Here is a 14,382-nt window from a genome sequence, read left to right on the forward strand (position 1 = left end):
TATTTAGGATCTCTTTAAATCATCCAATATGTACTTTTAGATTTCTTAGATTTTTCTTTAATTTTTTTTAGTATTTATACATATCTATATTAGACCGCTATTTGATTTTGCGCTTTTTACTGCTATTTTGCCGCAATAGCCCAAAATAGCCTTAGCGATGTCTCACTGCTACGCGACGCTATCCGTTATCGATAACATTGCTTATTAGGTTAACATGGGAATGGACGAATCAGATTGGCAGAGCAATATTATCTGAAAGAAGCTCACGAATTTTATAGCTTACCCCAGTTCTTCCTGCTACCCAGAATTCCATGCAGAAGAACAGCAGTTGGCACATCATTTGGTGACTTGTCAGTGGCGGAAGCCTGCCTCACCTGCATCAGATGAAGATATACTAAATAAGCAAATCTATTGTTCCAATAGTCTTAAGAGATTATACTTAACCAGTATCAAAACAAATTTAGCAAACTATGCAGTATATAAAAGATCTGGAGCAGACCCCAAAATAAGAGAATCTATAAATCAAATATTTGTCAATTCTAAGTTCTAGGAAGACATGAAAGCGCAAGTTGCCAAATTGGAATTTACTACTCAATGAGCTGGCAAGAAGGTCAGTGAACTTAAAAGGTTGTTTCCTTCCTTTGGATAGGATCATAGAAGTTAAATTTCATGATGAACTCCTAATGACAATCCCTACATTTTGGGTCATCATTCTTTGATGAGTTAAAAAGATTTTTGAGACAGCCATTTTCAAGTAAGCAGACCAAATAGATTCTACGCCAAGCCTCTCTTAAGTCATAGATTCCTTGACAGGAATAACATATTAGCTTGACAGCCCATGGCAACTATTTGTAAAATTGTTTATGCAACCTTATCCTACAGATTTGCACTCTATAGCCAGCCACATTCTGAACGGTAAAATGAAGGATTGCATGGTAATATATGCATGGTAAAATGAAGGAATATAATTGACAGCTACTACGCTACATATTTAAGATACTAAGTGAACCGGTTGTTTTAAATATTCCCGATATAGCCTGATATATTTTATAAGGCTTACCGCAAGATGATATAATGACCTCAATATCTTTTACCGCTTTTTGAAAATTTTTTTGAGTAATATATCCATGACATAGCCTATTTGTCAACCGATATGTTGGCCAAAATATCGTTTTATATTCCTCGCTGCAAAACATTACATACTGGAAAATTTCTTTAATGAATTTTAGCAAAAGTTCTAGCCTTATGAAGTTTTTTCAGCAAAATTCTAGTATGACCTTTTCCTCAAGGAAGTTTCTACAATTGGTTAGTGACCCTAAACATATGTTATTTACATTTTATATGCTTAGATTTCACTAAATATAATATTTAGATTACATTTTAGGACATTGTATTATATATGCATATCATTCAATATGACACATTGATATTTCCTACATATCCCCGATATTTCCCCCTTACACAATCCAATATGGATTTTGATCATCTGATATTTCCCTGATATCCGATATTTAAAACCTTGGCAAACCCTTAAGACAGTAAAATAACATAAGAAATTAAAACGTGATTATGTTGCAGAATATGACGGCAATTGAAACATAAATCAAGAATAGGGACCATTCTAGCTGCTTAGTTTAACTCAGATATTCATATACATTAGAAAGACTATACAGAATGGAAGGCCAAAACATGGACACACAGATGCATCATACATATATCAATGTCAAATCCTAGATATGTCATCATGTCACCAACAAGAGCAATGAACTAAACATATGTTTCCACAACCAATAACCAGAAAGCCATGACACTTGAACTTGGGAATTCAAATTGACAAAAAGCAATCTTCATGTCAATAATTACCCATGTGGCAGAATATATGTATATATTTATGCTATACAAAAAAGGAAAGTTCTTGATGTGAAACAATATGTACGCAAGTATGAAGAACAGCGAAAACAATGCTTCACCAAATCAGCGATCGATTTAGGCAGGAAACTCGAGAAGGAAGTGAAGCTCTAGATGGTTTTTAACAAAGATTGCATTGTACTAAGTTTACAGCCTTGTAAATTATTCAGAAAATAAATGTAATGATTCATTCTCGTAATAAAGTTCGACTTGTAATATTTAGATCAGTAGATATACGTGGCAAACAGAGTCACTCACTCACTAGTCAAGTATAAATGTATAATACATCACAATAACAATTGGTATTAAAATTGATAATAACATGCATGTGTTAGCAGTTCCTAAAATATTGGGTCGAAAGAAAACGAAACATTTATCGATTTGAACAGGCTCGACATGAGGGATCTCTAGAGGTGGTGTGACGACGCCGAATATGAGGGGAGGAAGTTCTCCTCCGAGAGCTACATAACTAGGGTGAAATGGTGCGTCTAGGTGGAAGCGTCGGTGTCACGAACTGATTCACAAACGAGTCTCCACGCTATCAGCAATCTGAGGAGTCACACGATCCACGTAGTCTGCGGGGGTGTCGAGGGACTGATAATCAAACCACTGGGAAAGCTTCCAATCGAGAGCGCCGGTCTCTGGATCGTACACGAACTGGGCGTTTTCGGCTGCAGGATCGGCCATGCACCAATGGGTCGCGGAATCAGACTCGATTCGGCGACAAACAATGCAGAGATCTGACGACGATGAAGCGAGACGGACTATAGCGAACTGGATCGGCGCTCCGGGCTGGCGGACGGCTGTCGAACTGAACGACGAAAGCAATGACAGGAGAGCCAAGTGAACGGAACTATCGGTGTTAGCAGGGGCTGCTCGTCGGGGAGGATAGCAAGGGAGAGGGACGTTAAGGTTCGGGCTGCCTGAGGGGGCGGTCAGGGGAAGGAGTAGGGGTTGGCGCTTGTGGGCGGGAAGAAGAGAGCAGGGGATGGGAACGGGGTTGGCGGCTAGGGTTTCACAGGTGAAGGAAGAGGAGGATAGGGGGACTGGGGCTGTTCGGAGATAGGAAGGAGATGGTGGCTGCTAGAGGAGGAGATGGGCAGGGAGTGTTTAGGCAGTGGAGGAAGAGCAGGAGCAGGTGGGGAAAGAGGCGACGCTCGATCTCGTCGCCGGCAGAGGAGGAAGGGAGGGCGGCGTTGTTTGGGGAGGAAGACGAGACTAGAGTTGGGGGAGATAGGTGGTTGTTGTCGGAGGTGGAGGAGAGAATAAAGTTTGGCGACTGGGGAAAAAGAGAAGAAACAGGGAGTATAGGCCTAGGGTTTCACACCCTTGAAGGTTCACACCAAAAATTAAGCTAACACAATATTTTCATTCAATTCTTCAATACCTCAAACCTGATTACAGCGGTGTTTTAAAGAGAAAAATTACAGATTTCGAAATCTCATAAAATCAATCAAATCTCTCACAATCAGTTAGATATTAAAACTAAATAACTACCAAATCTAACCCACAATTCAAATTTCAAATTAACTACTAAACTGAAAATCAAAACCACATAGAAGGGATCCGATACAAAGCTGAAACATGACGTCTCCTGCACTGATAAACATGTCGAAAATCTCGTACACGTGCCTAGATGTTCGCATCATTCTCCGCAGGTGGGAGAGAACTCGACCCTGTCGATTGCAAGTCAGGACGGCTGTCACAGTGCTCAAGAAGATCTGGATCCAGACTCTGTAAATCATCTCGATCGAGTTAAGTATCATCAGACTCAGGTCGACCTTTCCATCGCACCAAGTACCTACGGATACCACCATCTCTAGTAGAAATAATGTTATCATCAATAATATTATCAATGTTATGTGTTGTATATGGGGGTGATATCTGAGGAAGTGGAGGCAAAGGGGAGCTCTTAGAAATAGGCTCAGGGGTATGTTCATCAACCAGTGGGTTGTCAAGGTTAAAATGTGGGCATTTGTACTCTACTAAATCCTTAATATTAAAAGTCGGACCAATATTAAAACCTTCAGGAAGGTCGAGAACATAAGCATTATCATTAATTTTCTTAAGAATTTTAAAAGGCCTTGCACTTCATGCATGCAACTTTTTAACAGTTCCCGGAGGAAACCGTTCCGGACGTATTCGGACCATCACATAATCACCAATACTAAATTCTTCGAACCTCCTTAGATTTGCACGTATTTTATAGTCGGGATTGCTGTCGTTGATCTTCTTGCTGATTTCTTTATGCAAATCATGAATGCGAGATGCAAGCACAGATGCTGACTCAAATACTCTATGATGTGCAGACACGGGGACAAGATCTTAAGTTATCTAGGATTGTAACTATACATGACTTCAGCCGGACTGACACCTATAGACCTACTTATGGAGTTATTATAAACAAATTCAGCAGTAGGCAAATGTTCATCCCAATCCCTAAGATTCTCACCAACCAGCGATCCCAAAAGGTTACCTAAACTCCTGTTAACTACCTCAGTTTGACCATCAGTCTGAGGATGAAAAGTTGTTGAGAATTGAAGTTTAATTCCCATTTTGTGCCAAAGGGTTTTCTAAAAATATCTGGTAAATTTAACATCCTTCTCAAACAATTGTTTTTGATAATCCGTGCAGTTTAACGACTTCGTTAAAGTACAGCTTGGCCACATGAGAAGCATCAGAAGTCTTGAAAAACGGTATGAAGTGGGTTATTTTGGAGAATCGGTCCACAACAAGGATAGAATCGTGTTTTCTAATCATCTTCGGAAGTCCTCACACGAAGTCCATACTGACATCTTGGCATGGACAATTTGGAACAGGGAGAGGAGTGTACAGACCAGTATTTTGCTTACGTTGTTTATCCAGTTGGCAGGTGTGACATCGACCCACTAGCCTAACAACATTACGTTTAATACTTGACCAATAGAAGCGACATACAACTGCCTCGACAATCTTGTTATTCACAAAATGTCCTGCAAGGTCTCCAGCATGTAGTTCCCAAATCAAGAATTCTCTCAGGGAGGTGTTGGGAATACACAACTTGCGAAAATAAAAAAGATATAAATCCTTCGGGAGAAAACCATCTATTTCATGAGTCACTTCATCACTTAACAAAGTGTAAACTTCGCTAAAATCAGAGCACGACTCATACTGCTCTTTGATTTTCTCAAAGCCGACTACTTCCGCACTCATAATGGAAAGAAGGTGCATGCGGCGACTGAGTGCATCAACGGCCTTATTCTCTACTTTCGATTTATGTTTAATCGTGTAGGTCTAATCCTGGAGGAACTCAACCTAACGACCATGTCTGGCACTCAACTTCTTTTGGGAGTGAATATATCGAAGGGCCTCGTGGTCATAATATATAACGAATTATTACGACAGCAAGTAGTGACGCTAGTGGCAAAGAGATTATATCACCGCATAGAATTTTTTATCATAGGTGGAATAGCGCTGCCTAGTGTCATTCAACTTCTTACTAAAGTAAGCAACGTGATGTCCTTCTTGAGATAGGACTCCACCTATACCAATACCTGAGACATCGCATGCAATTTCAAAGACCTTAGAAAAATCGGATAGGCACATAACAGGTGCATGCGACATTATTTGCTTGATCTCTATAAATCCTTGGTAGCAGCTTTTGACCACTCAAACTCATCTTTTTTCAAGCAATCGATAATAGGGGCCATGATGGTGCTGAATCCCTTTATAAACCGACGATAAAAAGTAACGAGTCCATGGAAGCTTCGAACATCTCTAATGTTCTTAGGTTCCGGTCATTCTTCGATGCTCTAACTTTCTCAGGGTCAGCGGATACTCCTTCAGAAGAGACCATAAATCCTAGAAAAATAACTTAGTGTGTAAGAAAAGTATATTTCTTAGGATTGGCATAGAATTGCTCTTTTCTTAACACAACACAGACTTGACACAGATGATCTACGTGTTGCTCACGAGAATTACTATAAATAACGATATCATCAAAGTATACTACTAAGAATTTTCTCGTGAAGGAACGGAGTACTTGAGTCATCACTCTCATAAAAGTGTTTGGAGCATTAGTCAAGCCAAAGGGCATGACCATCCATTCATACAATCCGTCTTTCGTCTTGAAAGCGATCTTCCATTCGTCATCGGGACGGATGCGGATCTGATGGTAGCCACACTTAAGATCAGTCTTAGAAAAGATAGTGGCTCCAGACATTAGATCAAGCATGTCATTCAACCGAGGAATGGGAAAACGGTACTTCACCGTGATCTTGTTAATTGCAGGGCTATCCACACACATACGCCATGTTCCATCTTTTTTTAGCATCAGTAATGCGAGGACCGCACAGGGACTCATGTTTTCCTTCACAAAACCCTTCTTCAGCAGTTCATCAACTTGTCTCTTCAGCTCTGCATGTTCATTGGGGTTCATCCTAATGAGACAAATTGGGAAGAGTTACTCCCGGGACTAAATCAATTACATGTTGGATGTCACGCATCGGGGATAAATGGTTCGGAAGGTCCTCAGGGAAGACATCAGAGAATTCTTCCAATACAAGAACGACTTCTGAAGGAACCACATCGGCAATATCCTTAGGAGCTTCTCTAGCAATGAGGATGAAAATGGGAGCTTCATTGGATAGCTCACAATCGATCTCTTTGGCTCCAATCAAGTTAACGCCTTTGGATGACTTGGTTGTATTGAGCTGCTTGTCACTACCTTTCGTCTGAACAGGAAGGATTTTGATCTTCCCGTCATGCTCGAACAATAGCATGTTTGATTGCCCGAAGATATGAACATTGTTATCAAACAGCCAGGGTCTTCCAAGAATAACTTGACCCACATCCATCTTCAGAACATCGTACCAAACATTTTCCTTATAAATGGCAAAGTGAAGAGGGACTAAACACCTCTCTTGGACATGAAGTGCAGTGTCATTAATCCATGATACCTTATACGGATTAGGATGGGGTACGGCCTTAAGACCACTCTTGGATATCACAGCTGAGAAGACCGCATTAATGCAGCTTCCACTGTCCACGATCACGTTGCAATTCTTATCGCCAATTTTTGTGAACATATGAAAGATGAAAGTACGCCTCCAATCATCAACAGTCTTGGGTTAGGAGATGATACATCTAACAACATATATGGTAGGGATTTTAATCTGCCTAAGATAACCTAGGACAGAATCATCTATATCATCCTCAAAATCATCGGTATCATCGTCAACTTGATGGACAAATTCACCCTTATCAAGTTTAGGTTCATATTCATATTGGTCATCGATGATAGAGACCTTGTGATAGGTCGGACAGTTTGCAGAAACATGTCCATACCCTTGACATTTGTAGCACTTGACGTAAGGGCCAATCTTGGAGAAATTTGTCCCTGATTCCTTACCCTTGGGGTCGACTCTAGACGGGGAAGAACTAGGGTTAGGTCGACTCAGAGGTTGACAAAAGGTAGTGGCACGTAAGGACTGGGAGGAATAAGTTCGAAAGTCTTAACTCCTATGAGATTGATGGGATTTAGCCTCATCTAAATCTTGAACTAAGGTAAAGGCTCTCTCAAGGGTGTCTACTCCTCTAGCAAAGAGTTCTGTCTGGAGGTCACTTCTCATTCTAGCTCTAAACTTTGATAAGATTTTCATTGGTGTATGTTACTCAATGGTGCTGCATCGAGTAAACAATTCGTCAAATTGAGCGACATACTCTTTTGCAGATTTGGTTTCCTGAGTAAGTCGATGCCACTTGTCTAGCAATCTTTGATAGAACGATGGCAGGAGGTATTTCCTTTTTAACTCGTCGGTCATTTCTCGCTAAGTTAAAATTGGTAATTCTCCTCTAATATGCCTTAACATTTCGAGGTTAGACCAATATTGGCAGATTGATCCGGTAAGCTTCATTGCTGCAAATTTGACTTTCTGTGGTTCCGTCAAGACGTACCCGTCAAAGTAGCGATCCATGTTATTCAGCCAATCCAAGAAAGATTATGGGTCAAGCTTACCATTAAAAGTTGGTGCTTCAACCTTAATACTCCTCAGGTATTGCACATCCGGATCATGCACAGGTTGAGGTGGGGGTCGATAAACGATGTGCCCATGACCATTCCTATGACTTTGCGGCGACGGAGTTGTAGCACGCGCTTCCTCAAACCTAACGAGCCACTCATTGGTGACATTTTGGAAGTCTGTCAGGGCCTCGCGGGTAATTCTACATTCCTGGACTATAGCACCTAGTTGTCCTGCTAGCTCATCAAATCTCTTAAAAAGTACAGAATCTATACTGCCTGACATGCTGGACTCACTAGACGATTCATTTGACTCTCTTAATCGATAAGGTAGACCTGTGCGAGTGCGCATGCACTAACTAAATGAGATGAATGGTATGCACTAATAACTAAATGAGATGCACTAACAACTAAATGAGATGAATGATAATAATAAATTTTTATCAAATAAAAAAATTAATTAAACTAATCTAAAAATTTTATAACCTAGAACCATGCTGTGATACCAAAAATGATGTGAAACAATATGTACGCATGTATGAAGAACAGCGACAACAATGCTTCACCAAATCAGCGATCGATCTAGGCAGGAAATTCGAGAAGAAAGTGAAGCTCTAGATGGTTTTTAACAAAGATTACAATGTACTAAGTTTACGGCCTTGTAAATTATTCAGAAAATAAATGTAATGATTCGTTCTCGTAATAAAGTTCGACTTGTAATACTTAGATCAGCAGATATACGTGGCAAACAGAGTCACTCGCTCAATAGTCAAGCAGAATACAGCACAATCACAATTGATATTAAAATTGATAATAACATACACGCGTTAGTAGTTCCTAAAATACTAGGTCGAAAAAAACGAAACCTTAATCGGTCTAAACACGCTCGACGTGAGGGACCTCTGAAGGTGGTGTGACAACGCCGAATATGAGGGGGGGTTCTCCTCTGAGAGCTACGTAACTAGGGTGAAGTGCGTCTCGGTGGAAACGCCGATGCTACGAACTGATTCTCAAACGACTCTCCACGCTATCAGTAATCTAAAGTGTCACGCGATCCACGTAGTCTGCGAGGGTGTCGAAGGACTGATAATCGAACCACTGGGAAAGATGCCAATCAAGAACGTCGGTTTCTGGATCGTACACGAACTGGGCGTCTTCGGCTGCAGGATCGGTCATGCACCAATGGGTCGCGGAATCAGACTCGATTCGACGACGAACGATGTGGAGATCTGACAACGACGAAGCGAGGCGGCCTATGGCGAACTGGATGATGATGTGTACGACGGTGTCAAACTGAACGACGACGACGGCAATGACAGGAGGGCCAAGTGGACGGATCTGTCGGTGTTGGCAACAGCAGGGGAGGGGGAGTTGGGTGTCGAGAAAAATTACAGATTTGGAAATCTCACAAAATCAATCAAATCTCTCACAATCAATCAGATATTAAAACTAAATAACTTCCAAATCTAACCCACAATTCAAATTTCAAATTAACTACTAAATTGAAAATCAAAACCACATAGAAGGGATCCGATGCAAAGCTGAAACACCGCGTCTCCTGCGCTGATAAACATGTCGAAATCCCGTACACGTGCCTAGATATCCGCATCGGTTCTCATAGTGGGTCAGTCACTACTTGGAAAATTCCACTGTCTTTAGTCCATTTTATACTCCAAATTCTCATGCAGCTCTTAATTAATGGCATACACACAATGCCCGTGCATTCTTACAAGACTATATCCAAGTTCAGCAGCAAGGTCACCAAGATCTCCAATTTAACTGATGGCGCATGCACACTACATGGTATAGATCAATGTATATAATGCACAGGCCTATAAGTAGCCATTCTTTAATAGAGCTAAACTTTGCCGTAGAAATAGAAAATATGATGTTTTATGAAATCTATACTCAAAAGTCAAGCAAAGAGTACTGTACAGTCTAAAATGCGTTGACACAAACATGGTAGCTCTTTGAAAAGGAGACATAAGACAAAACATGTGTGTTTCTTGAACATGTGTCTGGTCAAGAGAATCTCAAAGAGTAAAGAGAATTTTAAAGAGTTTAACTGGTTCATGAACAATTAGTGTTTGCCAAAAAAGGGAATAAGATTCTTCATCATGCACATATATGTAAGAAGAATAAAGGTTACATGTTTGTAACATTTGGGAGGCAGATTTCATCCAACAGGAATGGACAATTCAACTTGTGCTGAAGAGAAGCGTCTCATAAATCGTTACATGTCTATAAACTTAAGAAGCACAGGAAAAAGAATGTTTTTGTTCATGGGCTTTAAAGAATACATCTATGAGGATAATATAATCGCAAAAGGGGAAAGGTCAAAACCAAAGATATGAGGTTTAACAAAAAGAAAGAAACAGGGAGTATGCTATTTTCCACATTTACCTCAAAATATTGATAAAATAATAAAAAAAATTAAATTGCTTGGTTGTCTCTGTTCCTTCCCTTTATCATTGAGTCTCTGGTCTATTGCTTTGGAGCTTTAGAGTTTTACTCGCAAACTCTTGACGACATATTTAGGGGAGAGAAAATAGCATCAGAAGAGATGGGTTTAATATGCCCTTCAATTTGTTAAATAGTAAATTTGATCGATAGTTAACAAAAAAAAATTGATGATTCATCTTCTTAAATCTCACATTAACAAATAATGCTTGTGGCTCTCATCAAACCCAATATATCCTATAGTGAAAACAAGAACAAGAAAAAAAAGATTAGTGATTCGTCTTCTTCAATCGCACATTAACGAACAATGCTTGTGGCTGTCATGAGACAATATCACAAGCCAACGTTGTTCACGTAAAAGTACAGAATACTCAAATAAGCATTTGATACATTGACAACTGGTGAATAACATAAGGAAAACTTCATGTAAAATTGAAAAATTCAACCCTTTGTTTAGTTTATCCTATTCTACTCTTCCAGTGTACCACACCAATAATGTGAGAGGAATACATAATCATAATATACGAGATATCCCAAACTACAGTACCATCTAAATATCTGAACATACACATCCATTCATAAATTACCATGTAGAGGGCAGGTCCACTTTATAATTAGGATAACCATATTTAAGATAAAGGTTACATAAAGCGCTAAGCAGCCGAAGGGCCGGACCCGACGCTTAGAGCCTAAGCCAAGGTGGATTTCTTTTTTTGTTTACGTGGTCGTGGAAGAGGTTTTGTTGAAGGTCAGAGGGATATAGGAGGTGTTCATAGTTGGTGGAGGAGGTCAGAGGAGTTCGGAGGAAGTTGGAGGACTTGGAGACTATAATGGAGGAAATCACAATCAAGACGTAAGCAGTGCAGTCCGTGTACGCAATCGAAGTTCCTCTAGGCGCTCCCAAGACCTATCCGGGCCACCTGGGTACAGTATAGGCCTAGGCAGGCTACGCAACCGCTTTTTAAAACATTGTTTACGATAGTGTATAAAAGAAACAACCTCATGCAGACTTCATATGGAACCAAGAAAAACAATAGAATAATGGGAAGTTTTGTTTAGTAAACTTACAAGACCTCCTTGAACCAGATCATAAGCCTGCATAAGATAAACAAAGAAACACAATCAACCGAATAGTAGAATTATGTCATGATGCCAAGTTTAGAAGCTATAGAATACTAGACAAGTATTCAACTCAATCCTATGAAATTAAACAGCATTTGCATGTGTTACATCATCAAAACATACTAAATCACAGCATTTATAGATTTAATCAGAAAGTAACATATTACCAACACTCCCTTAGATGTGGTAACACTTGACAGATGAATCACTCTATCATCAACTAAAGCCATATGAGTACAAAACCTCCGATAACATCTTGAAGATTTCATTCTGGATATACTTAGAAATACTCTGCCATTTTGATGTCCGTCATTCTGAAAAAGGCCAAACCTATGTGAACACAACAAGAGCTTCCTCATGGGATAATCAAACAAAAAATTTTAAAATTAATTTCTTCCCAAACTAATAATAGTTTCATGTTGACCTCCTATAAGAATGACAAAAGCACATCACAAATCAGTATAGCACGTTGAGCATGGTTTTTTTACACACCAAGTGTAAAGCAGAAGTGTCAAGATGCAATCATGCAATAAGTACTTACCTAAAAACTTTATTGTCTGGAAACAAGACTAATGAGAACTATGTTATTTGTTGGGTTTTTCCCCCTAGAAGCCATCTTTAAGATAGGGTAATCCTACCAGAACCACCTTTTAATTTCAACTTACACACAAACCAGCTTTAAAGTGAGTTTGTAATGCAATCAATACCGCTTAGTCAAAATGTTCACTAAAAACCAAAAAATATCCTTAAAACTCATATTTAAGATACATGACTCATTTTCTTAATGTTTAGGTTTAGGTCTAGTCAGGTTACAAATTACGCGCATTGAAGGTTAACTTTTTAAGGTTATTTTTTATACTTTTAGTGAAATTTGATTGGGAGGTGGTTGATTGAAGCACAAACTTGCTTTAAAGGTGGTTTATGTACAAATTGAAATTCAAAGGTGGTTCTGGTAGAAATATAATTACCCTATTTTCAATATGGCTTCCATGAAAAAATCCTTACTTGTTTACAACATGGAAGAGAAAACAGAAACATGCTTTGTGACCATAGGGACAGTTTGGTCACATCACTTTCATAAGGGTTACCCAAAAAAACAAAGATCAAAAGAAGATAATAATGAGATCAGGACTTAAAACTGAAACAAACATATTTTTTTACCTTTTCCTATATAGTGAATGTTAACTTTATGAGCAAAAACATTCACATCACTAGATTTTAATAATAAACTTAAAACTTAATCCACACCAAAAACTTTGGTAATAGTAGTATAGTACAAAGCAAAATCACAGATTTTCGTCTTATGAATGAATTAAATCTTATAAATTTACTGATGTTAAAAAGAATGAAAATATGTTCAGATGCAATATGATCCTAAGGTTGAACAATAAAGTTGTATTCATTCTCTAGCCTATAAACTTCAAGCATTTTTTTCTTCTTCGAGAAAGAACTTGATAAATGTAAGTCCCCGTATATTAATCTGATTTTCACAAACTATAGATGTCTCGCTATCATTCAAACTCTTCAGGGTGCATTATCCGCCACAAACACATACATACACACACACATCGGCTCGACTATTGTCTACTTGAAGTTGAGGAATGTATGCTTGAAGGATATTCACGAGGATAATGGGAAAGATATTCAGAGGATAATAATCTCTCCTTAAGTCCAGGTTTAATATACACGTTGTTACAGTTAGATGGGAAATAATTTCTGCTTCAGCCAACGGAAATTCTATGTTGTTTCCTTTTTATATGGGCAATATAATTTCTTTTTAAGCTCAAGCCTTGGGGAGCAGAGCAAACCCTAGACCAAGCATCTGGTTGAACTGGTACTTTTCGACTTGCGCGTAAATTTTCAAGGTTGGATTGGATTAATAGTTGAGAGGAACAAAGAAACTTACTTTATCCAAACAAATATAGATCCTTAACTATGTTAAGCCTTACAGAATCTGAGTTTTTATATAAATGGTTAAGAGCTATATATGATCATATATCAAAGCTTAAACTTTTTAGCAATCTCCGCAGCTACTGAGCCTTCGCCTGTTTAGCAACTTTCTTGGAATTTAAATTGTCATAAAGCAAAAGACAAATTGCATCATAAAACATAACAGAGCAAAAAATAAAATAAAATAAAATAAAATTCCCCGATCCCACCATAACTCAACAGCAGCATTCATTTTCGACCGATGCGGTGGCATTTTCGTCAATAATGGTAAACAATAAAGCTGAAGAATTCCGAGGGCCGATCTCACCTGGTAGCGCCTCAAAACCGTAACAGCCCCCCTCCGACCCGAAGCCCTTACAGTGGCGGGTTCGAACGCGCGACACGCGATTAGACTCGAGGCCGCGCATTCCGCACGAATCCTGGAGCACGCTAAAGAACACAAATGGTTAGATTTTAGGTTTATGGTTGGAGATGAGAGAAGAGAGAGAGAGAGAGAGCAGGGAGATTTTCCTATGGTGGGAATTCTGAGGACGAGAGAGCGTAGAGGGCGGAGACGACGATGCCACGTGGCAACAACAAACGTCCGTCTTTTGCGACTCTTTCCTTTTCGTGGCCGGTATTTGAATTGGCGAAAACGGCCCGGTATTTTTCGGGAAATTACGCGGACGACCTCCGGTTAAGGTGGAAGTAGGTAGTTGCTTTTGATGGGGCCGTTAATTCACACCATCCTCAAAACTTAGGACGACGTTTTTCCTGAGGATGTTTGTCAAACGGGAAAGTAAATATATAGGCCTGTCTAAACGTACGGCTCCACCCGGCACGGCACGACCTGAGTTCTGTGTCTGAGCTGGGCAAAATGGTCCGGTTTTTTCGGCAAAAAAATTGCTAAACATTAGATCTTTTTTAGTTAAAAAATATAAAATTTCTGGAGTAATTAAAGTATG

The 14,382-nt window shown here is 39.3% G+C and overlaps 1 protein-coding gene across 1 annotated transcript in view; it reads right to left on the reverse strand.

Moving 5' to 3' along the window:
* The window catches only part of LOC109848739 (protein ABHD11), a 30,246-nt gene extending 16,411 nt beyond the window's left edge, over positions 1–13,835 (reverse strand). Inside the window, exons 1-4 of the mRNA XM_020418389.1 lie at positions 13,746–13,835; positions 11,656–11,802; positions 11,435–11,461; positions 284–374 (exon numbers count right to left, since the gene is read on the reverse strand). Coding sequence (XP_020273978.1) covers positions 284–374; positions 11,435–11,461; positions 11,656–11,757 — 220 coding nt within the window. The 5' untranslated portion in view covers positions 11,758–11,802; positions 13,746–13,835. The remainder of the gene's footprint in view (positions 1–283; positions 375–11,434; positions 11,462–11,655; positions 11,803–13,745) is intronic.

This window comes from Asparagus officinalis, chromosome 7 (assembly GCF_001876935.1).
Source record: "Asparagus officinalis chromosome 7, Aspof.V1, whole genome shotgun sequence".
In the NCBI taxonomy this organism is placed as follows: Eukaryota; Viridiplantae; Streptophyta; class Magnoliopsida; order Asparagales; family Asparagaceae; genus Asparagus; species Asparagus officinalis.